Below are 22,235 nucleotides of genomic sequence, written 5' to 3'. Positions count from 1 at the left end.
TTAAGTCAAGTCCTGACTGGCTGACTGAGGCCTATTTGTTTACCTGTGTTTGAATGGAGCGACAGGAAGATGAAGGAATGAAGGCCTTGAGGCAATACTTTACTCCACGCTGGGTGTTTATGTACCAAGGTATTTGGAAAAGTAGAGTTAGATTATAGACCCTGGCACTCAGTCATTTTAATTTAATTACACCTCCAAACGTGAACTTATAAACAAGCCACCAGGAATGTAATGAAATCTAACCAGCGAGTAAAACACTATTTCCCCTGTCTGTTCATTACATACAGAAAGGCTAGCCATCTCCCTTATGGGTCAAAGCCTTTCATTTGATCAACTCTCTCTATCTCCTGCTTTCCCTACTATGGGGTGAGTGGTACATCATATCTAAGTGTTTGCTCTAGCTAGGTGTGTTTATGATGCTGTTATGACAGAGTTAGTACACAACGTGTTTGGTGCCGGTCACATACAGTAACAAACATTAATCACATCAATCATCTTGAGTGTTGTCTTTGTGGGCTTCTGAGTGGCGCAGCGGTCTAAGGCACTGCATCTCAGTGCTAGAGGTGTCACTACAGACCCTGGTTCGATTCCAGGCTGTAACACAACCGGCCGTGATTGGGAGTCCCGTAGGGCGGCGCACAATTGGCCCAGTGTCGTCGGGGTTAGGGTTTGGCGGGGGTAGCCCGTCATTGTAAATAAGAATTTGTTCTTAATAACATGACAATACTAGCAAAACTAGCCTGAAAATGTCGGGCTCCATTTTGGACAGTGATCTGGCGTAATGAATAACTAATCGTAAACTTGACTAAAAAATATAGGGTGGACAGCAATCGAAAGACAAATTAGTTCTTAATGCAATCGCTGAATTACATTTCTAAAAATATCCTTACTGTGCAATACAGGGTTCGCCAAGCGAAGCTATACCAAAAAAAATGGCGGAATATGCGTATAACATTTTTCGACAGAACAACGATTTATCATCATAAATAGTTCTTACTGTGAGCTGTTCTTCCATCAGTATCTTGGGCAATGTATCCTTTCTTGGGTCTAATCTTCTTTTGGTCGAAAGCTGTCCTCTTGTCCGTCGAAATGCCCACTAACGTTCGACCGGGACCCCGAAACGTGCCCGGTGCTTCAATGTGCATCACAAAGCAATGCCTCAAAATCGCACTAAACGGATATAAATTGCTATAAAACGGTTTAAATTAACTACCTTATGATGTTTTTAACACCTATAACGAGTAAAAACATGACCGGCGATATATAAGTGGCTAAACCAACGCTTGGAAAGAGAGAGAGTCCGACGTCCATCTTGCGTGAGGCGCAGCAGGAAAAGAACGGTACATCCGGTCTTTTCTGTTTTATACTGGCCCTGATTGCGCAATCGACTCCATTCAAATTGTCACCTCTTACTGACATCTAGAGGAAGGCATGGGCAGTGTTTGTATCCTCATAGGATTTACAGGGACTTTAAAACTGACCTGGGACCAGAGGCCAAAATTTCTGAAATCTCACTCCATATCAGGAAAAGTGCTGTAGAATGAGTTCTGTTTCACTCAGAGACATAATTCAAACGGCTATAGAAACTAGAGAGTGTTTTCTATCCAATAATAACTATAATATGCATATTGTACGAGCAAGAATTGAGTATGAGGCAGTTTAATTTGGAGACGATAAATGCTAATGTTGAAACAGCACCCCCTATATTGAGAAAAGGTTAACTGACTTGCCTAGTTCAATAAAGGTTAAATAACAAAAAAATGGTGTCAGTGTGGACAAGTACCTGCAGGGTGCTACAGTTGACACACTCAAGACTGCTTTGATTCTCAATGAGTGACCTGGTAAAATAAATACATAAAAGTAACATCTTTAGATGGGGAAACATTGTGCTACATTTCAGCCTTGTTGTAGTAATAGAGAGCTAGCCTGGTGCCAGATCTGTTTGTGCTGTTTCGTCAACTCTGGTCATTGTCATAGGAGTTGGCAGAAACAGCACACGAGGATCAGAGACCAGGCTAGTAGAGAGTTGTAAATGCAGTTTTATAGTGGTGAAACAGCAACAGCATATGCCCCTGTCTACCAGCTAATCCAATGCTTTGCTCTGTAAGATGCTTACAGCTTTCAGTCAGATTCTGTATGTGTAAAAAACTGTGGGATAAAATGGCCGTTTCCCATCGAAAGCCAGTTAGCCTTAAGCTTGAACCGGGACCAAGGCCATGCTAACACTCATAGGGTGGAGCCCAAATGGGACCCTATTCCCTGTGCACTACTTTTTACCAGAGCCCAGTGGGCCCTATATAGGGAATAGGATGCCATTTGGGACGCATACACTCACATTATCCCTAGACACTGATCTACGGTCAGTTTTGTGTAGTATTACCTCAAGTTAGGATTTGGGGAGGTTAAACTGGTCCTAGATCTGTGCCTAAGCCTAAAAGCAACCAGAGGCCCCAGTTAGTTCCTCTTCTGGGGATGCAGGACTTTGAAGCAACAGGCCTAGATTCTGACATATTCATTGGCTTTCACCTACCCAGTCCATAGTTCTATCAGCTCTGCCATGTGGAGTGAACCATAGCAGAAAGGACGGAATAAAGCACAGCCGTAGTTTAGCTATCCAAGGTCCCTCTCTATAGGGAGGCCTAACCTTAGCGTGTGCCTATCGACTCACTGTAACCTTCACGCTAATAACGCTAATGAGCCTAGCGCCACGGCCGTTAGATATCTCATGTGGCTATTTAGCACTTAGCAGTTAGCGAAGAGCACTGTAGAGCTTCACTACAGGGACCTTCACTGTGAGAGGTCAGGTTAATAGCTAGCTACACACCAGTGGTGTAGTGGGGGTTATACGCAGGTATAGACTGTATACCTACTTGTTTTTTAGTGGGCATTGCGTATACTCACTTCTTGATCCCCACTGATGCGCATCAAAGTGGTGTAGTGGAGGTATACGCCGTATCAATGAATAAGGCTGATGGAACAGACCAGAATGTTTCGCTTAAAATGGTGATAACGTATTATTTCTTCACATATTAGGCACAGCAATGTACACATGGCCGTAGGCCTACGCCTGAACGTTCCAGAACACTGTTTTAAAGTGTACAGTAGCACATGCGAGTGGTTTCATGGGCAACGATGGAAATATCTCTTCGAAATGTAGAAAGAGGGGGATTTAAAGATGCGACAACTATCATGGTTGCTAATATGACTAGGATAATGCCTTTGGTTGCTAGGCAATGAAAGAAAGTTGAAAGAAAACCAATAGAACAGGAGAACGCATATGAGGAAGTCTTCATAAAGAATGATTGCCTCCACGTTTTTATGTTGGGATTTTGGCTATAGACTACTTTGAAGCAAGGTAAGCCATGCCTCCATAATATGAAGTAAAACGTCCAGGTGTCAAACAATTAAGGAACAGGGAAAATATAGTGATGCTACTAATGATTGGGCTTTTGGTAGTTGATAAAGCTTTCCCAAAACCTACTCTATAAATGTTAACTAGCCACAAAGTAGCCTATGCCTACCTATCAGAATGACATCATGATTATTTGCGTCAATTCAGTGGCCATTTCTTTTGCAAACTCCATCTCATGTGCAACAGAATTCTTCACACAGGGTAAAATGAGATTATACCCACTTCTCCAGGCACCACTAGACCGCTGCTACACACCGAGGGGAACGCAGAATGGGATCACATTCAAATCACAATGTATCCAACGTGTACTATGTACTGTACGTGCACAGGGGACATCCAGGAAGAGGTTTTATTCACATGCCTCTGTGCGGATTAAAGGGATGTGGTTTCTTTAACATTGCACAATATCCGCACAGGCATACTACTGTACAGTATGCCTATGTTTGAATCAGTGGCGCCTGGTGGGAGGAGCTATAGGAGGACGGCTCATTGTAATGGCTGGACCTTTTAACACATATGGAAACCACATGTTTGACTCCGTTCCATTAATTCCATTCAAGCCATTACAATGAGCCTGTCCTCCTATAGCTCCTCCCACCAGCCTCCACTGGTTTGAATACTGCACACAAAGTGTGAATGTAGCCTAAACACTGATGGAATTGTGTGCTTTTGAAAACAACTAATTCAATGCTAGATGAGTCCTCCCTCATTTAAGAGCTATAATAAAGACACATACCAATCAGGGATAGGCCTATTTTGATGAGATGTATTCGGATATTGTTGGATTAGTGGGTTACTGAAGACTGCTAAATAACTCAGGGGATTTACACCTAACCTGTTATGGGCAGGTATATACACAATAATGCAGGCTGTAGTTGAACAAGTTTCTTTGAAAGAGAAAGAGAAAGAGAACGGGAAAAAGAGAGAGAGTGAGAAAGAGAAAGACGTAGGTAACATAAAGGTGTGTAACATGAACCAGGCATTGGTCTCTTTATTATATTGTTATAGAACAGGACAGAGGAGTGAAGCGGGCCACTGCTGCTGAACCTTGGGAATGAGCTTGCTTGACCAGACACCGAGTGACCTAACAGGCAGAAAGACAATGTGTTGTAGCCAAGTGGGTTGTCAGAGCATCGCGCAATGTTTTATTTTCCCTTACTGTACCCTACTGTACCCTACTGTACCTTACTGTACCCTACTGTACCCTACTGTACCTTACTGTACCCTACTGTACCCTACTGTACCTTACTGTACCCTACTGTACCTTACTGTACCCTACTGTACCCTACTGTACCTTACTGTACCCTACTGTACCTTACTGTACCTTACTGTATCCTACTGTACCCTACTGTACCTTACTGTACCCTACTGTACCTTACTGTACCTTACTGTATCCTACTGTACCTTACTGTATCCTACTGTACCCTACTGTACCTTACTGTACCCTACTGTACCTTACTGTACCTTACTGTACCCTACTGTACCCTACTGTACCTTACTGTACCCTACTGTACCTTACTGTACCTTACTGTATCCTACTGTACCCTACTGTACCATACTGTACCTTACTGTACCCTACTGTACCTTACAGTACCTTACTGTACCCTACTGTACCCTACTGTACCTTACTGTACCCTACTGTACCTTACTGTACCCTACTGTACCTTACTGTATCTTACTGTAGCCTACTGTACCCTACTGTACCTTACTGTACCCTACTGTACCCTACTATACCCTACTGTACCTTACTGTACCCTACTGTACCTTACTGTATCCTACTGTACCATACTGTACCCTACTGTACCTTACTGTACCCTACTGTACCCTACTGTACCCTACTGTACCTTACTGTACCCTACTGTACCTTACTGTACCCTACTGTACCCTACTGTATCCTACTGTACCCTACTGTACCCTACTGTACCTTACTGTACCCTACTGAATCTCTCTGATTCTTTTGACACTTTTGACCTGAATCTATTGTGGTTGTGTGTGAGTGTGTGTATTAACTGTATGTCTGTGATGCCAACTATGCCCTTGATCGGAGCACATCAGAGCCATGGCCTGGTTTATACAATACCCTCTGCTCCTCTCTACAGTGTGTGGGTTTATAACACACACACACACACACACACACACACACACACACACACACACACACACACACACACACACACACACACACACACACACACACACTATAGAGAGATGGTTGATAGTGGCACTGACCTGACAGGGAGGTTAGTTTTAGATTTGAACTAGCTAAATGTACTCCCACGTTCAAATTATTTTAACACCGGTCAAACACTGTTCTAAAAGAGCTAACTACTACTCTGATAATAAGATTCTATCCTGAAGCGAGTGAACTAAACAGTTACCATTATGACTTGAGCTATCAGGTGATGTCATTAAATTGTGTGGTCAATTGTGATGTACAGTGGGGAGAACAAGTATTTGATACACTGCCGATTTTGCAGGTTTTCCTACTTACAAAGCATGTAGAGGTCTGTAATTATTTATCATAGGTACACTTCAACTGTGAGAGACGGAATCTAAAAATCCAAAATCCAGAAAAACATTGTATGATTTTTAAGTAATTAATTAGCATTTTATTGCATGACATAAGTATTTGATCACCTACCAACCAGTAACAATTCCGGCTCTCACAGACCTGTTATTTTTTCTTTAAGAAGCCCTCCTGTTCTCCACACATTACCTGTATTAACTGCACCTGTTTGAACTCGTTACCTGTATAAAAGACACCTGTCCACACACTCAATCAAACAGACTCCAACCTCTCCACAATGGCCAAGACCAGAGAGCTGTGTAAGGACATCAGGGCTAATATTGTAGACCTGCACAAGGCTGGGATGTGCTACAGGACAATAGGCAAGCAGCTTGGTGACAAGGCAACAACTGTTGGCGCAATTATTAGAAAATGGAAGAAGTTCAAGATGACGGTCAATCACCCTCGGTCTGGGGCTCCATGCAAGATCTCACCTCGTGGGGCATCAAGGATCATGAGGAAGGTGAGGGATCAGCCCAGAACTACACGGCAGGACCTGGTCAATGACCTGAAGAGAGCTGGGACCACAGTCTCAAAGAAATCCATTAGTAACACACTACGCCGTCATGGATTAAAACCCTGCAGCACACGCAAGGTCCCCCTGCTCAAGCCAGTGCATGTCCAGGCCCGTCTGAAGTTTGCCAATGACCATCTGGATGATCCAGAGGAGGAATGGGAGAAGGTCATGTGGTCTGATGAGACAAAAATAGAGCTTTTTGGTCTAAACTCCACTCGCCGTGTTTGGAGGAAGAAGAAGGATGAGTACAACCCCAAGAACCCCATCCTAACCGTGAAGCATGGAGGTGGAAACTTCATTCTTTGGGGATGCTTTTCTGCAAAGGGGACAGGACGACTGCACCGTATTGAGGGGAGGATGGATGGTGCCATGTATCGTAAGATGTTGGCCAACAACCTCCTTCCCTCAGTAAGAGCCTTGAAGATGGGTCGTGGCTGGGTCTTCCAGCATGACAACGACCCAAAACACACAGCCAGGGCAACTAAGGAGTGGCTCCGTAAGAAGCATCTCAAGGTCCTGGAGTGGCCTAGCCAGTCTCCAGACCTGAACCCAATAGATAATCTTTGGAGGGAGCTGAAAGTCCGTATTGCCCAGCGACAGCCCCGAAACCTGAAGGATCTGGAGAAGGTCTGTATGGAGGAGTGGGCCAAAATCCCTGCTGCAGTGTGTGCAAACCTGGTCAAGAACTACAGGAAACGTATGATCTCTGTAATTGCAAACAAAGGTTTCTGTACCAAATATTAAGTTCTGCTTTTCTGATGTATCAAATACTTATGTCATGCAATAAAATGCAAATTAATTACTTAAAAATCATACAATGTGATATTCTGGATTTTTGTTTTAGATTCCGTCTCACAGTTGAAGTGTACCTATGATAAAAATTACAGACCTCTACATGTTTTGTAAGTAGGAAACACTGCCGATTTTTCAGGTTATCAAATACTTGTTCTCCCCACTGTAGGTAAGCAAACGTCCTGTAGCTGGAGTTATATGGTTGGAATTGGCATGTTCCCTGAAGCAGCATCTTCAGTTAACATCTAGGTTACATCTAGGTACACACACACACACACACACACACACACACACACACACACACACACACCACACTACACACACACACACACACACACACACACACACACACACACACACACACACAGGAGCACTTGTCTCTCATGGAAATCTATTCAAATAGCAGATTAGAAGTTGTTGTCCGGGTCTGGTGGTGCATTATGAAAAACAGGGAGAGAAGGAGTGATAGATTATGGTGTCAGGTTGTTGGATACCTTCCACCTTCCACGTGGTGTTGGTGTGTGTGTGTGTATTTGTGTGTGTGTGTATTTGTGTGCGTCTTTGAGTGAAGAGGGTATGAGAGTAGAGACAAGGAGAGAAAGGTCCTAGCTGTGTGTGTGTGTGTGTGCGTGCTCTAACTCAGTACTGTGCCTCATTACTTGGCTCTCTGCAGCTCAAACAGAGATTGATAGTGACAGCAGCGCCTCTGTGAATGGACAGATGCACAAGGGCACGTCTCTCCCTATCTCCTTCCCTCTAACTCTCTCCATCTTTCTATCCCTCGCTCCCTCTTTCCTTTACCACTCCTCCTCCTTCCCTGTGGTTCTCAGTGCTGTAGAGCAGTGTAGAGAGGAAGTGTTTGTTGACACTGCTGTCCCCAAGGGGCCTGTCATGTAAGCAGACTCTCCATCACCTCAACCACCTCCATCCACAGCTTGTGTGAGTGTGTGGCGTTGTGTAGACTATCCAAACAACATGGGAATTCTCCCCCACACAATCTACCAACCTTTTCCCCTCTCTCTACCTCTCTCCATTCTCTCCTCTCTACTCTTCTCCATCCATCCCTAAAACCCCGAATCCCCCTTTCTTTCTTTCTTTCTTTCTTTCTTTCTTTCTTTCTTTCTTTCTGTGCTTGTGCTCCTCTCTCTTGTCCAGAGGCGATCGGCAGCACATACAGTATCCTCTTTGCCTTCTGTATGCACTGTCTTCTCCTATAAAATGTCCCTCCCTTCCTCTCCTCAAGCCTCCCCTATAAGCTGTATACAATGAATGTTCTAAAAGGAAAACCCGTTTGGGTTCCATGTAGAATCCCCGTTGGAAAGGGTTCTACATGGAACCCAAAAGTATTCTACCTGGAACCAAAAAGGGTTTCCTCGAAGGGTTCTCCTATGGGGACAGCCAAAGAACTCTTTAAGGTTCTAGATAGCACCTTTTTTTCCAAGAGTGTATAGCCACAGTCCCCCATTGAAACCTGATTCAGACTGCACCTTTGCACCTCTGTCTCCAGCTTCTACCTTGTCTAGGTCTGGGGCAGCGCAGACGGTACGGCCCATCCATAAGAGTTAGCAGGAAGTGGACAGCTGCTGACGGACTGTAATTGTAGGATGCCCTCCCCTCCTCTCCTCTCACTCCTCTCTTCTCTCCCTTGTCCTTCGGTCAGCACTGTCTGTGTCTGCGTTTGTAGGCTGCATGTGTGTTAGAGAGTTGCTGTGCGTCTGTCTGTGTATGTGCGTGTATGTGTATCCTGTAATCAGAATTGTCTGTGTCTGTATCCCGAGGCAGGCTGTGTCCTCCAGAGTAGAAGCTGCTCAGCCATTCCTTTGACTTACAGGCCATGGTACGGCACACAGTTACTGTTTAAGAAGTTGTTCTATAATGCTGCTTATGTAACTGGGTGTGGCTGTGTGTTTGACCTTATCAGCCCTGCAAGGTTCACATGTAGTTTTATGTCTCTGTGTTATGGCTGTCATTCCAGGTCAGGTCCCACCTCTCTCTGTAATGAGCCCTCAGTGAATGTGTGAATGTGTGTGTGTGTGTGTGTGTGTGTGTGTGGTGTGAGGGCCAGAGGAGCTATGGTGATGGAACTGTGGAAGGGTAAATCATCAGGACATACTGTATCTATCTATCTGGGTCTTTAGGGTTCAACGTTCAGATCCTTACAGAAATGGAACGGCCTCGCAAGCAATGCAAGCCTCTGTCTGTCTGTCTGTCTGTCTGTCTGTCTGTCTGTCTGTCTGTCTGTCTGTCTGTCTCACTCTCTATCTCGCTCTGTCTCACTCTCTATCTCGCTCTGTCCCCCTCTCAGACCTAGATGTATTTACATGATGCAGACAGCTCTATGCTACTTTTATATTGTCGTTTGTTACAGTTCCATTGCACACTCCGTAATTCGGTGTAATTCAGTAGGCTTTGTCTGCAGCTTTGGTCAGCAAAGTTTTTCTGTTACTGTATCACTGCTATCCAGCCTGGTTTGCTGAGTCAACACTCCTGGCTTTTTCATTATGCACTGGTTGTATTTGTGGGTGTAGCGTTCAACTATTTCAATCTATTTTGAGCATATTTGTCCAACGTAGAGAGCTATTTACCAAGCATACAGAATCTGCCTGTATGTCATTGTCAGTTGTGTCGTCTTTTCAACTCTGTTTCATCTCTCCTGTTCATCTCAGACCCATCTCTCCTGTGTATGGCTTGTGTGGGGCTGCAACTCAGGCATCAGAACCGTATGGGCCTCTTAGAGTCAGACCAGATCAGGTTACTATAGAGACCCTGGCCAGGTCAGGTTACTATAGCGACCCTGTGAACAGACGGAGAGTGGAGGAGAGGGTTGCGGAACAATACTGCACTGTTTGCCTGCCCCACTGGCCCCTGTGTGTGTCCGTGTGTCCGTGTGTCCGTGTGTGTGTTTTCCCTTCTCCCACTAGCCTCTCTACTCTAACTCCACCTACAAGGTAATTGAAATCATTCCTGGGTCTGCCTCGCAGCTACCTTGCAGCTGTGTGTGTGTGTGTGTGTGTGTGTGTGTGTGTGTGTGTGTGTGTGTGCGTGCGTGCGTGCGTGCGTGTGTGTGAGAGAGAGTGTGTTTCCAGGGTCAGGCCCCTGATCTCCCTCCCCCTCACTGTAATTGAAATCATTCCTTAGTGAGTCCCAATCAGGGAGCTCAAAGCCTTCTTTATTGTGCTGCTCTAAGGGGAGCGCTATGAAGAGAGAGTAGGGGTGTACAGTAACCCTATGTTACAGTCTCATAAAATGTGTGTGTGTATGTGCGTATGCGTGCATGCGGCTGTGTGTGTGTCCAGAGGTAGAGTAGGACTGTGTTTTTACTTGTGTATAATGGAAGGAGTAGTGGGGGAGGCGAGGCGAGCTAATTTGATAGTAATTGATTCCATAACTGTAGGGTTTAGTCACCTCCCCCGGCCTCCTATTCATTAACTATACACTCATGAAGCATTCCTTCCGTCTCAACTAGTCTGTGGAGACTTCACCTCACAAAGTTGACTTTCTACAGGTCATAGACGCCTGGACATTACCAGTGTGCATAGATCTGGGAACAGACAGCATTACAGGCTTGTGTGTCTGCACGTGCCATCATGAAATCAAGAGAAGAGTAAGATCGCAGGGTTATCCCTTGTGACTGAAAACAGGGTCAGCTGGCAACGGTGTGCTTTTTCTGTCAACGTCCTCATGCTTTTTTCTGTACTGTCCATGCTCCTTCCAAACCTCTGTACGAGTGTGTGTGTGTGTGTCTGTGTGTGTGGTAAACTCACCGAGTAAAGATATTCCCCGGGTAATCCTCTTCATGTCCCATCTCTCCCATGAAAATGAATTTCTACTATTCTCTCCTTCTCTCCTGCTGTAATCCCTAGTCTGATAATGGCTGAGGTATTTATGTGTAGCTGAGAGGATACGGCTCTGTCTCACAGGTTATACAATACAACCGTGTGGGAGAATAGGAGTAATGGGATTAAAGATGCCAGCAGGGGGAATATGACAGTCCATTGTGAGGATGCATCATGGCTACTCTGTATGAGTCTCACTGATTGTCTATGCAATACTATGACGTGTGATAGACGCCTGGCGCTTCTATCACAATAGAATCAGAATGATTGGAATGGCCGTGGTTCTAGATTGGAACGGAACTCAGGAATCTATTCTCTGGACAAAAGTAGTGCACTACGTAGGGAATAGGGTGCGGCTTGGGATGCAGATTAGTGACTACCGTCTAGTCCTTAGGCCCTTTTGCCGGCCAGCCTGTCTGCCTGCCTGGTGGAGTAATCGGCTTGGGAGCCGGCTGCAGGGTACAGGACAGGACAGGTCAGCTGACCACTGTGGTTAGATTAGAGAGGTCACAAGGAAGGCAAAGAGGCTTACTGTAGCCACAGGAGCCTTGCCTGCCGCTCCCTCTCTTTCTTCTCTCTGTTTCTCTCTGTGATTCTTTCTCTCTCTCTGTTTCTCTCTCTTCCTCTGTCTCTCTCTCTCTTTGTTTCCTTCCCAGTGTTTTTCTCTCATTCTCTCACTGCCTGTGCCTGTCTCCTCAGTTTTCCCTTTCACTCTCTGTGTTTCTCCTTTCTGCCTTTTCATCTAACTGTCTGTCTCTCAGCTATTTATCTGTCTCTCTCTACCTCCCTCCCTCTCTGCCTCTCTCCCTCGCTCTTCCTCCTTCCTGTGGCTTTTACTATGAAAACACCATTACGTCATTCACTGGCGGATGAGTCAAGTTAATCACTACTGTATCTGTCTGTCTGTGCCTCTGGTCCTTACAGCTGAGACAGAGACAAACAGCCAGTCTAATGGCCAGTAATGACTGGGCTCTGTCATTGGTTTTATGTATCATATACTGACACCTGGTGGTGGAGTAGATACAAGTTGCCACAAACAGACGTTGTGTCCCAAATGACAACGCTATTGCTATTATAGTGCACTTTTGACCGGGACCCATAGGGCTCTGGTCAAAAGTAGTGCACTCCAGTGCCTTCAGAAAGTATTCACACTCTGACTTTTTCCAAATGTTGTTGTCTTACAGCCTGAATTTAAAATGGATTTCATTTAGATTTTTTTTTCACTGCCTACACACAATACCATATAATGTCAAAGTGGAACTTCTTAGAAATTATACTGAACATAAATATAAACGCAACATGTAAAGTGCTGGTCCCATGTTTCATGAGCTGAAATAAAAGATCCCATACATTTACCAAATGCACAAAAAGCTTATTTCTCTCAAATTTTGTGCATGAATTTGTTTACATCCCTGTTAGTGAGCATTTCTCCTTTGCCAAGATAATCCATCCACCTGACAGCTGTGGCATATTAAGAAGCTGATTAAACAGCATGATCATTACACAGGTGCACCTTGTGCTGGGGACAAAAATGTGCAGCATGCAAAAAATTGGCATGCTGACTGCAGGAATGTCCAGCAGAGAATGTAATGTTCATTTCTCTACCATAAGCCGCCTCCAACATCATTTTAGAGAATTTGAAATCCATAGATTAGGGCCTAATTAATTCATTTATATTGACTGATTTTCTTATATGATCTGTAACTCAGTAAAAGCATTGAAACTGTTGCATTTTGCATTTTGCATATTTTTTGTTCAGTATAATAAACAATTTAAGTTGAAATGTATTGAGTCAATAAGTATTCAACCCCTTTGTTATGGCAAGCCTAAATAAGTTCAGAAGTAAAAATGCTTAACAAGTCACATAAGTTACATGGACTCACTCTGTGTGCAATAATAGTATTTAACATGATTTTTGAATGACTACCTCATCTCTGTACCCCACACATACAATTATCTGTAAGGTCCCTCAGTCGAGCAGTGCATTTTAAACACAGATTCAACCACAAAGTCCAGGGAGGTTTTCCAATGCCTCACAAAGAAGGGCACCTATTGGCAGATAGGTAAAAATAGACATTAAAAATCCCTTTGAGCATGGTGAAGTTATTAATTACACTGAATGGTGTACAGTCACTACAAAGATACAGGTGTCCTTCTTAACTCAGTTGCTGGAGAGGAAAGAAACCGCTCAGGGATTTCACCATGAGATCAATGGTTTAATGGCTTTAATAGGACAGAACTGAGGATGGATCAACAACATTTTTGTTACTCCACAATACTAACCTAATTGAGTGAAAAGAAGGAAGCCTGTACAGAATAAAAAATATTCCAAAACATGCATCCTGTTTGCAACAAGGCACTAAAATAATACAGCAAAAAATGTGGCAAAGCAATTAACTTTTTGTCCTCAATACAAAGGGTTTTGCACAAATCCAATGCAACGCATTACTGGGAACCACTCTTCGCCATTTATGGACGCAAACCCTATCCAGCAAAAGCTTAAAATGGGTTGTTGCGATTTACTAGTCATAAACTCAGTGGTTAGAGGGTAGAGGAGATCAACTCTAGCTCGTGTCACAACCCTCACATCTGTACGTCTACCAGCTACACCATTAGACACCTTGGCATTGGTTCCACTGTCTAGCCCTCCATATATCTGTGTCTCTCCCTTCCTCTCTCTCTCTCTCTCTCTCTCTCTCTCTCTCTCTCTCTCTCTCTCTCTCTCTCTCTCTGTCTGTTATCCATCATTCTTCCCCCCGCTTTCCCCCTGTCTCATTCCTTCAGAGGGAGTTATGGAGGAACAGAGAAGAGAAGGATAGAGTAGAGAATGATCCCTTCTCGCTAAGTTTCAGTCATCAGTCATCACTATGGTCAACACACACCCACCCACACACACACACACACACACACACACACACACACACACACACACACACACACACACACACACACACACACACACTCCCCCCTCTGCTGCCCCCCCCCCCTCTTATTAGGGAAACTACTGAGATGGATGACAGAGCAGTGTGTGTGTGTGTGTGTGTGTGTGTGTGTGCGTGTGTGTGTGTGAGCGTACATGTAGGAGGCCTAACAACTGCTGCCATTGCAGATTGTCTCCATTTAAATCATGAAAACCACGGGGTTTTTGTGCCACCAAAATAATCCTAGTGCTTTATCTGATGGATTGGATTGAAATCTCTGTAAAGGAGCTGTGCAATCCAGTATTGATTGTTGGGAATCGGCGGTTTACAGGAAATGAAAGAGAGACATTTTAGGATTACTTGAGTTTTAGGCACAACATAATCCCCATGGGAGAGCGAACAATGGAGCACTGGACTAGTGGAGGGTTAAGGCTGAGAGGACTGCTGAGCATCACACAAACATGCCAATCAGAGGGACCCAGAGACCACCAGACAATACATTAAACACAGGCCAATGGATATTTACAGACACTGGAGTGAAACTGTGAGCGCGCGTGTGTTTTGGTCTAATAAACGATGTATGAGTTGGTGAGAGCAGTAGGAATGTGTCAAGGTTTCAGACATGTGGTTCAGATTTATGTGCCAAATGGCACCCTATTCCCTATATATATATATATATATGGAGCCTGTTCAAAAGTAGTGCACTAACAGTATATTGGGAAGAGGGTGCTATTTGGGACACTGACACTGACTGACATTCTTCTACATGATGTTTTCTCTTCCTCTTTGTCTTCCAGATCCATCTTCAAACTACACGAGACAACTGGAGACCAAGGTCAGCATCCTGGTGGATGACAACAAGCAGCTGCTATCACAGGTAAAACACTGCAGCTGTTTTATCACCGCGGTGAAAACAATCAGCACTCTGTTGATACTTCTCTCTCTCTTCGCCCTGTCTCTCTCTTACTTTCTCCCCGTCTCACTTTGTCAAACCCAAGCTCTCTCGTGGGAGAGACAGACGAAGCAGCAGAGACGAGAGTGTATTTTTCAACGTATAAATAGAGGATGTGAGAGATGAAAGAGAGCGAATAGCGAAAGCTAAATATTGCAGAGTAAACGAGTACACAGGGGAGATGGGGAGGAGAGAGAGAGAGAGCTTCTACCTGCTGGGATGATAGGGTTAATTGAATAATTCAGTATCACAGGGAAAGTGGTCTTCAATAATGGATTGGGTTAAAATAATGGGAGGGCAGGAGAAATCACACATGGACTGAATGTTTCATGGCTTCTCATTGTCATTCTGTCTGCCGTCTGATTTCACACGAAAGGAATCGGTGAAGAGCAACAACACACACACACACAGACAAACCGATTCTCAGTATCTCTACCCTCTACTGGGAGATCCTAGAACACACACACACACACACACACACACACACACACACACACACACACACACACACACACACACACACACACACACACACACACACACACACACACATACACATGAATGGACACATACACACTAGAGTAGAAGGGAGTGCAGAGTTTTACTAACATTGTAACAACCAGAGAGAGCATCATTATGGCATCAGCTAGAAGTGTAGGCTGTGTGCCAAATGCCACCCAATTGGCCCTGGCCAATAGTGCACTTAATAGGGAATAGGGTGTCATTTGGGATTCAGTTATGAGTGTCCTGTTGATGTAGACATATCCCCATATATACAGCTCTGTGATTACAACAGGCTTCACTATGGGGGACGATACTGTAATCCCACTGAGCCAATCCCGAATGAGCTGTAAGCACACAACACCAATCAGAACAGAGCGAGAGCAAGAGACTGAGAGAGAAGGTCCATGCAGTGACACAAACACACTCCAAAAAAAGGGATTACACAGGGCTTTTGTGCTGCTCCAACGGCCCCAACGACGACACGCCCCAAAGACGACACGCCCCAAAGACGACACGCCCCAAAGACGACACCTTCTGTGTTGGGCTGACAACATGTTGATCCCTTATTCTGCACTCCACACAGAGAACATAGAACACTGAAAAATAACACAAAATCTATCCCTCAGGTTAGCAGGTAGCACAGACCAGTCAGGGAGTCTAACCATAAGGAGTGTGTGTTTTTCCCGAGCTGAACTGAAGGGTTGCTGTTAGCGTCAGATAGATGCAAGATAACACTGAACAGATACCCATGTCTGAATCAAATGAAACATTCTATGCCTGGTTTGCTTTCCTTACGTGGCCCAGAGGGTAAAACAGACAGTGTGGAATCTAGATCAACCAAACGTTATTGTAAGTGCATTTAAAATCCCAACACATTTCAAATTAAAACAATGAAATGAAAGAAGTCAAAGCAAACCAGAAGCAATGAAAGAGATGAGTAAAAAGAAAACCGAACGCAAAGGATGTCTTCAAAGAGTAAAATCACTGGTTAAAAGACACACGGTTTAGAGTGAGCTCATCATAATGACCTCACACACGTACATAGAAAGAGGCCATACCCCTCCAAAGCCTGCTATACAGTTATTTATCTACTAAAATCTGTCTTGTCTCTGTTGTATTACCTTGTCCAATGAGACAGACACAGATATGTGACATATGTAAAGGCAGGAGGGAATGTTCATTGACTTTTTGGTCCCATCTAATGTCCCAGTGACCTAAGGCAGAGGGATGCCATTTACTGTATGCCAGATAGGAGGATTCAAAACATTGGCTGGCCATTTTCACTGATATATAGGGTATAAATGAACTGAGCTGTCTGAACTCACAACTGCTGTCTTACAAGGTGGCCTTAAATGGCCCGTTGACAATCCTGAACATCAATCCTCTCAACTACTATGCTTGTGCTTCTATCTCTTGTCCAGAGGAGATCGGCAGCACATATTCTGTTCTTTGCCTTCTGTGTGCACTTTTCCTCTAAATGTTCTCTCTCTCTCGCTCTCGCTCTCTGTCTCTCTCTCGCTCTCTGTCTCTGTCTCTCTCTCTCGCTCTCTCTCGCTTTGTTTGTCTCTCAGCAGGCTAACAGTGGTGATCTGAACAGTCTGAGGAAGGGTCTGTCTCTCTACCACTCTGAGTCTCAGCTCTCCTCTCTCACACAGTACCAGCAGGACGCCGTGCAGAATGTACGTATAGTGTGCTAAACCACTCCTGGTGTGTGTGTGTGTGTGTGTGTGTGTGTGTGTGTGTGTGTGTGTGTGTGTGTGTGTGTGTGTGTGTGTGTGTGTGTGTGTGTGTGTGTGTGTGTGTGTGTGTGTGTGTGTGTGTGTGTGTGTGTGTGTGTGTGTGTGTGTGTGTGTGTGTGCAGGGATCTGAAGTGTGACCAATTTGGTCGCTTATGCAACAAAATATTATGCTGGCGACCTGCAGTTTTAATTTGGGATAACCAGTGCAGCTAGAAAAAAAATCCCCCAGATATTTATTGTCGTAATGATTAGTCTTTGCTTTACCGCAGCCTCCCAGTGTCATGGAGTCCTCTCTCCCTCCACGACTGCTTGCTTCCAGTTCCCGGGCCACACACACCAAGCCCCGCCCGCTGTCACTCAAGCAGGCAGCACACAGTTAGGAACCACGTTGTTTATTCTCTCAGCATGCTGTCAATTCATGCAATTCAATTCGACACCGTTCTGTATACTTCTGGCCCTTCTTTGGACACTGTGTTAACTAACCTCCAGACGAGCTTCAATGCCATTCAACTCTCCTTCCGTGGCCTCCAACTGCTCTTAAATGCAAGTAAAACGAAATGCATGCTCTTCAATCGATCACTGCCCGCACCTGCCCGCCCATCCAGCATCACTACTCTGGGCGGTTCTGACTTAGAATATGTGGACAACTATAAATACCTAGGTGTCTGGTTAGACTGTAAACTCTCCTTCCAGACTCACATTAAGCATCTCCAATCCAAAATTAAATCTAGAATCGGCTTCCTATTTCGCAACAAAGCATCCTTCACTCATGCTGGCAAACATACCCTCGTAAAACTGACCATCCTACCATTCCTCGACTTCGGCGATGTCATTTATAAAATAGCCTCTAACACTCTACTCAACAAATTGGAAGCAGTCTATCACAGTGCCATCCGTTTTGTCACCAAAGCCCCATATACTACCCACCACTGCAACCTGTATGCTCTCGTTGGCTGGCCCTCGCTTCATATTCGTCGCCAAACCCACTGGCTCCAGGTCATCTATAAGTCTTTGCTAGATAAAGCCCCGCCTTATCTCAGCTCACTGGTCACCATAGCAGCACCCACCCGTAGCACGCGCTCCAGCAGGTATATCTCACTGGTCATCCCCAAAGCCAATTCCTCCTTTGGCCGCCTTTCCTTACAGTTCTCTGCGGCCAATGACTGGAACGAACTGCAAAAATCACTGAAGATGGAGACTCATATCTCCCTCACTAACTTTAAGCACCAGCTGTCAGAGCAGCTCACAGATCACTGCACCTGTACATAGCCTATCTGTAAACAGCCCATCCAACTACCTCATCCCCATTCTGTATTTATTTATTTATCTTGCTCCTTTGCACCCCAGTATCTCTACTTGCACATTCATCTTCTGCACATCTACCATTCCAGTGTTTAATTGCTATATTGTAATTACTTCGCCACCATGGCCCATTTATTGCCTTAACTCCCTTATCTTACCTCATTTACACTCACTGTATATAGACTTTTTTTCTTTTTTTTCTACTGTATTATTGACTGTATGTTTGTTTATTCCATGTGTAACTCTGTGTTGTTGTTTGTGTCGAACTGCTGTGCTTTATCTTGGCCAGGTCGCAGTTGTAAATGAGAACTTCTTCTCAACTAGCCTACCTGGTTAAATATAGGTGAAATATATATATTTTTTAAATGCACTCAACACATACACTACATGAGCAAAAGTATGTGGACACCTGCTCATTGAACATCTCATTCCAAAATCATGGGCATTAATATGGAGTTGGTCCCCCTTTGCTGCTATAACAGCCTCCACTCTTCTGGGAAGTCTTTCCACTAGATGTTGGAACTTTGCTGCGGTGACTTGCTTCCATTCAGCCACAAGACCATTGGTGAGGTTGGGGACTGATGTTGGGCGATTAGTCCTGGTTCGCAGTCAGCAATCCAATTCATCCCAAAGGTGTTCGATGGGGTTGATGTCAGGGCTCTGTGCAGGCCAGTCAAGTTCTTCCACACCGATCTCAACAAACCATTTCTGTATGGACCTCGCTTTGTGCATGGGGGCATTGTCATGCTGAAACAGGAAAGGCCCTTCCCCAAACTGTTGCCACAAAGTTGCAAGCACAGAATCGTCTAGAATGTCATTGTATGCTGTAGCATTAAGATTTCCCTTCACTGGAACTAAGGGGATTAGCCCGAACCATGAAAAACAGCCTCAGACCATTATTCATCATCCACCAAACTTTACAGTTGGCACTATGCATTTGGGCAGGTAGCGTTCTCCTAGCATCCGCCAAACCTTTTCGTCCATCGGACTGTCAGATGGTGAAGCGTGATTCATCACTCCAGAGAACGCGTTTCCACTGCTCCAGAGTCCAATAATGATGAGCTTTACACCACTCCAGCCGACGCTTGGCATAGCGCATGGTAATCTTAGGCTTGTGTGCGGTTGCTCCGCCATGGAAACCCATTTTATGAAGCTCCCCATGAACAATTATTGTGCTGACGTTACTTCTAGAGGTAGTTTAGAACTCGGTAGTGAGTGTTACACGCTACGCACTACAGCAGTCGGTGGTCCCGTTCTGTGAGCTTGTGTGGCCTACCACTCGCGGCTGTGCCGTTGTTGCTCCTAGACGTTTCCACTTCACAATAACAGCACTTACAGTTGACCGGGGCAGCTTTAGCAGGGAAGAAATTTGACGAACTGACTTGTTGGAAAGTTATGACGGTGCCACGTTGAAAGTCACTGAGCTGTGTGCATGGCTGTGTGCTCGATTTTATTTATTTATTTTTAAATATATATATTTTTTACCCCAATTTCGTGGTATCCAATTGGTAGTTACAGTCTTGTCCCATTGCTGCAACTCCCGTAAGGACTCAGGAGACACGAAGGTCAAGGCCGTGCGTCCTCCGAAACACAAACCAGCCAAGCCGCACTGCTTCTTGACACAATGCCCACTTGACCTGGAAGCCAGCCGCTCCAATGTGTCAGAGGAAACACCGTACACCTGGTGACTGTGTCAGCGTGCATTGCGCACAGGCCCGCCACAGGAGTCGGCAGGGACAAGAACATCTCTGCCGGCCAGACCCTCCCCTAACCTGGACGACGCAGGGCCAATTGTGCGCCGCCACATGGGTCTCCCGGTCGCGGCCGGCTGCGACAGAGCCTGGACAAGAACCAGGATCTCTAGTGGCACAGCTAGCACTGCGATGCAGTGCCTTAGACCACTGCGCCACTCGGGAGATGTGCTCGATTTTATACATCTGTCAGCAATGGGTGTGGCTGAAATAGCCGAATCCATTAATTTCAAGGGGTGTCCACATACTTTTGTTTATATAGTGTATCTTCTTCCAAAACAAGAACGAAGCTGCTTTCCACATTGCTTCTAAATATCAATCCAGTTATTTTTCTTTATTATACTATTCATTTGTGTATCTTGATCTCTGCAAAATGCGAGTTAGTTAGTCCAAGGAAGCTGGCATGTTTCAAACATTATGCTAATGCTATTCGCTAACTAGCTAAATGTTAGTGGTGTAGATCAGCACGTTGTTTGTGCAACTTACTATAATTTTTACCTAAATGTAACATCTGTTCAAACGTCACCACGGTCCCCTGGGAAACACTTATCAACACTTTTGTTCCTACCCTGTCATAACTCCTACCTACAAACAACACCAACCATAGAATTAGAATAATCATTCCAACAGTTCACCAACGTGATTTTATCTATATTGCAAGTCAAATCGCAATATTTGGTTGAAAAAAATCACAATTCTATTTTTTGCCGATAGTGTGCAGCCCTACTAACTTTACCTGTATATGTCAACACTTGGGTGGTTGAGGGGCAGCTCTCGGAGCTGTGGGGGGATCCTGGGTGGTTGAGGGGCAGCTCTCGGAGCTGTGGGGGGATCTTGGAGGGTTGAGGGGCAGCTCTCGGAGCTGTGGGGGGATCCTGGGTGGTTGAGGGGCAGCTCTCAGAGCTGTGGGGGGATCCTGGGTGGTTGAGGGGCAGCTCTCGGAGCTGTGGGGGGATCCTGGGTGGTTGAAGGGCAGCTCTCGGAGCTGTGGGGGGATCCTGAGTGGTTGAGGGGCAGCTCTCGTAGCTGTGGGGGGATCCTGGGTGGTTGAGGGGCAGCTCTCGGAGCTGTGGGGGGATCCTGGGTGGTTGAGGGGCAGCTCTCGTAGCTGTGGGGGGATCCTGGGTGGTTGAGGGGCAGCTCTCGTAGCTGTGGGGGGATCCTGGGTGGTTGAGGGGCAGCTCTCGTAGCTGTGGGGGGATCCTGGGTGGTTGAGGGGCAGCTCTCGGAGCTGTGGGGGGATCCTGGGTGGTTGAGGGGCAGCTCTCGGAGCTGTGGGGGGATCTTGGAGGGTTGAGGGGCAGCTCTCGGAGCTGTGGGGGGATCCTGGGTGGTTGAGGGGCAGCTCTCGTAGCTGTGGGGGGTTCCTGGGTGGTTGAGGGGCAGCTCTCGTAGCTGTGGGGGGATCCTGGGTGGTTGAGGGGCAGCTCTCGGAGCTGTGGGGGGATCCTGGGTGGTTGAGGGGCAGCTCTCGGAGCTGTGGGGGGATCTTGGAGGGTTGAGGGGCAGCTCTCGGAGCTGTGGGGGGATCCTGGGTGGTTGAGGGGCAGCTCTCGGAGCTGTGGGGGGATCTTGGAGGGTTGAGGGGCAGCTCTCGGAGCTGTGGGGGGATCCTGGGTGGTTGAGGGGCAGCTCTCGGAGCTGTGGGGGGATCCTGGGTGGTTGAGGGGCAGCTCTCGGAGCTGTGGGGGGATCCTGGGTGGTTGAGGGGCAGCTCTCGGAGCTGTGGGGGGATCCTGGGTGGTTGAGGGGCAGCTCTCGGAGCTGTGGGGGGATCCTGGGTGGTTGAGGGGCAGCTCTCGGAGCTGTGGGGGGATCTTGGAGGGTTGTTGGCCTGGCGGTTGGGAGCTTGGGCCGGTGGCTGATGGGTCGCTGGTTCGGGTCCCCGTTTTGACTTGGTGGGAGATCTGTCGACGTGCACTTGAGCGGAGTGCTTGACCCTG

At 45.9% G+C, this 22,235-nt stretch overlaps 1 protein-coding gene across 3 annotated transcripts in view; it reads left to right on the top strand.

Moving 5' to 3' along the window:
- Positions 1–22,235, top strand: part of LOC139553288 (coiled-coil domain-containing protein 85C-A-like) — a 55,118-nt gene that overhangs the window by 20,713 nt on the left and 12,170 nt on the right. Inside the window, exons 2-3 of one of the 3 annotated variants that reach the window (XM_071365464.1) lie at positions 14,842–14,921; positions 17,075–17,179. In XM_071365464.1, coding sequence (XP_071221565.1) covers positions 14,842–14,921; positions 17,075–17,179 — 185 coding nt within the window. Of the gene's footprint in view, positions 1–14,841; positions 14,922–17,071; positions 17,180–22,235 lie in introns of all 3 variants that reach the window. The other 2 variants (XM_071365463.1, XM_071365465.1) reach the window with 2 other exon arrangements.

Source organism: Salvelinus alpinus, chromosome 25 (assembly GCF_045679555.1).
Source record: "Salvelinus alpinus chromosome 25, SLU_Salpinus.1, whole genome shotgun sequence".
Classification (NCBI taxonomy): Eukaryota; Metazoa; Chordata; class Actinopteri; order Salmoniformes; family Salmonidae; genus Salvelinus; species Salvelinus alpinus.
The sequence above is the reverse complement of the archived record's forward strand: the minus strand, read 5'-3'. Positions and strand labels throughout refer to the sequence as shown.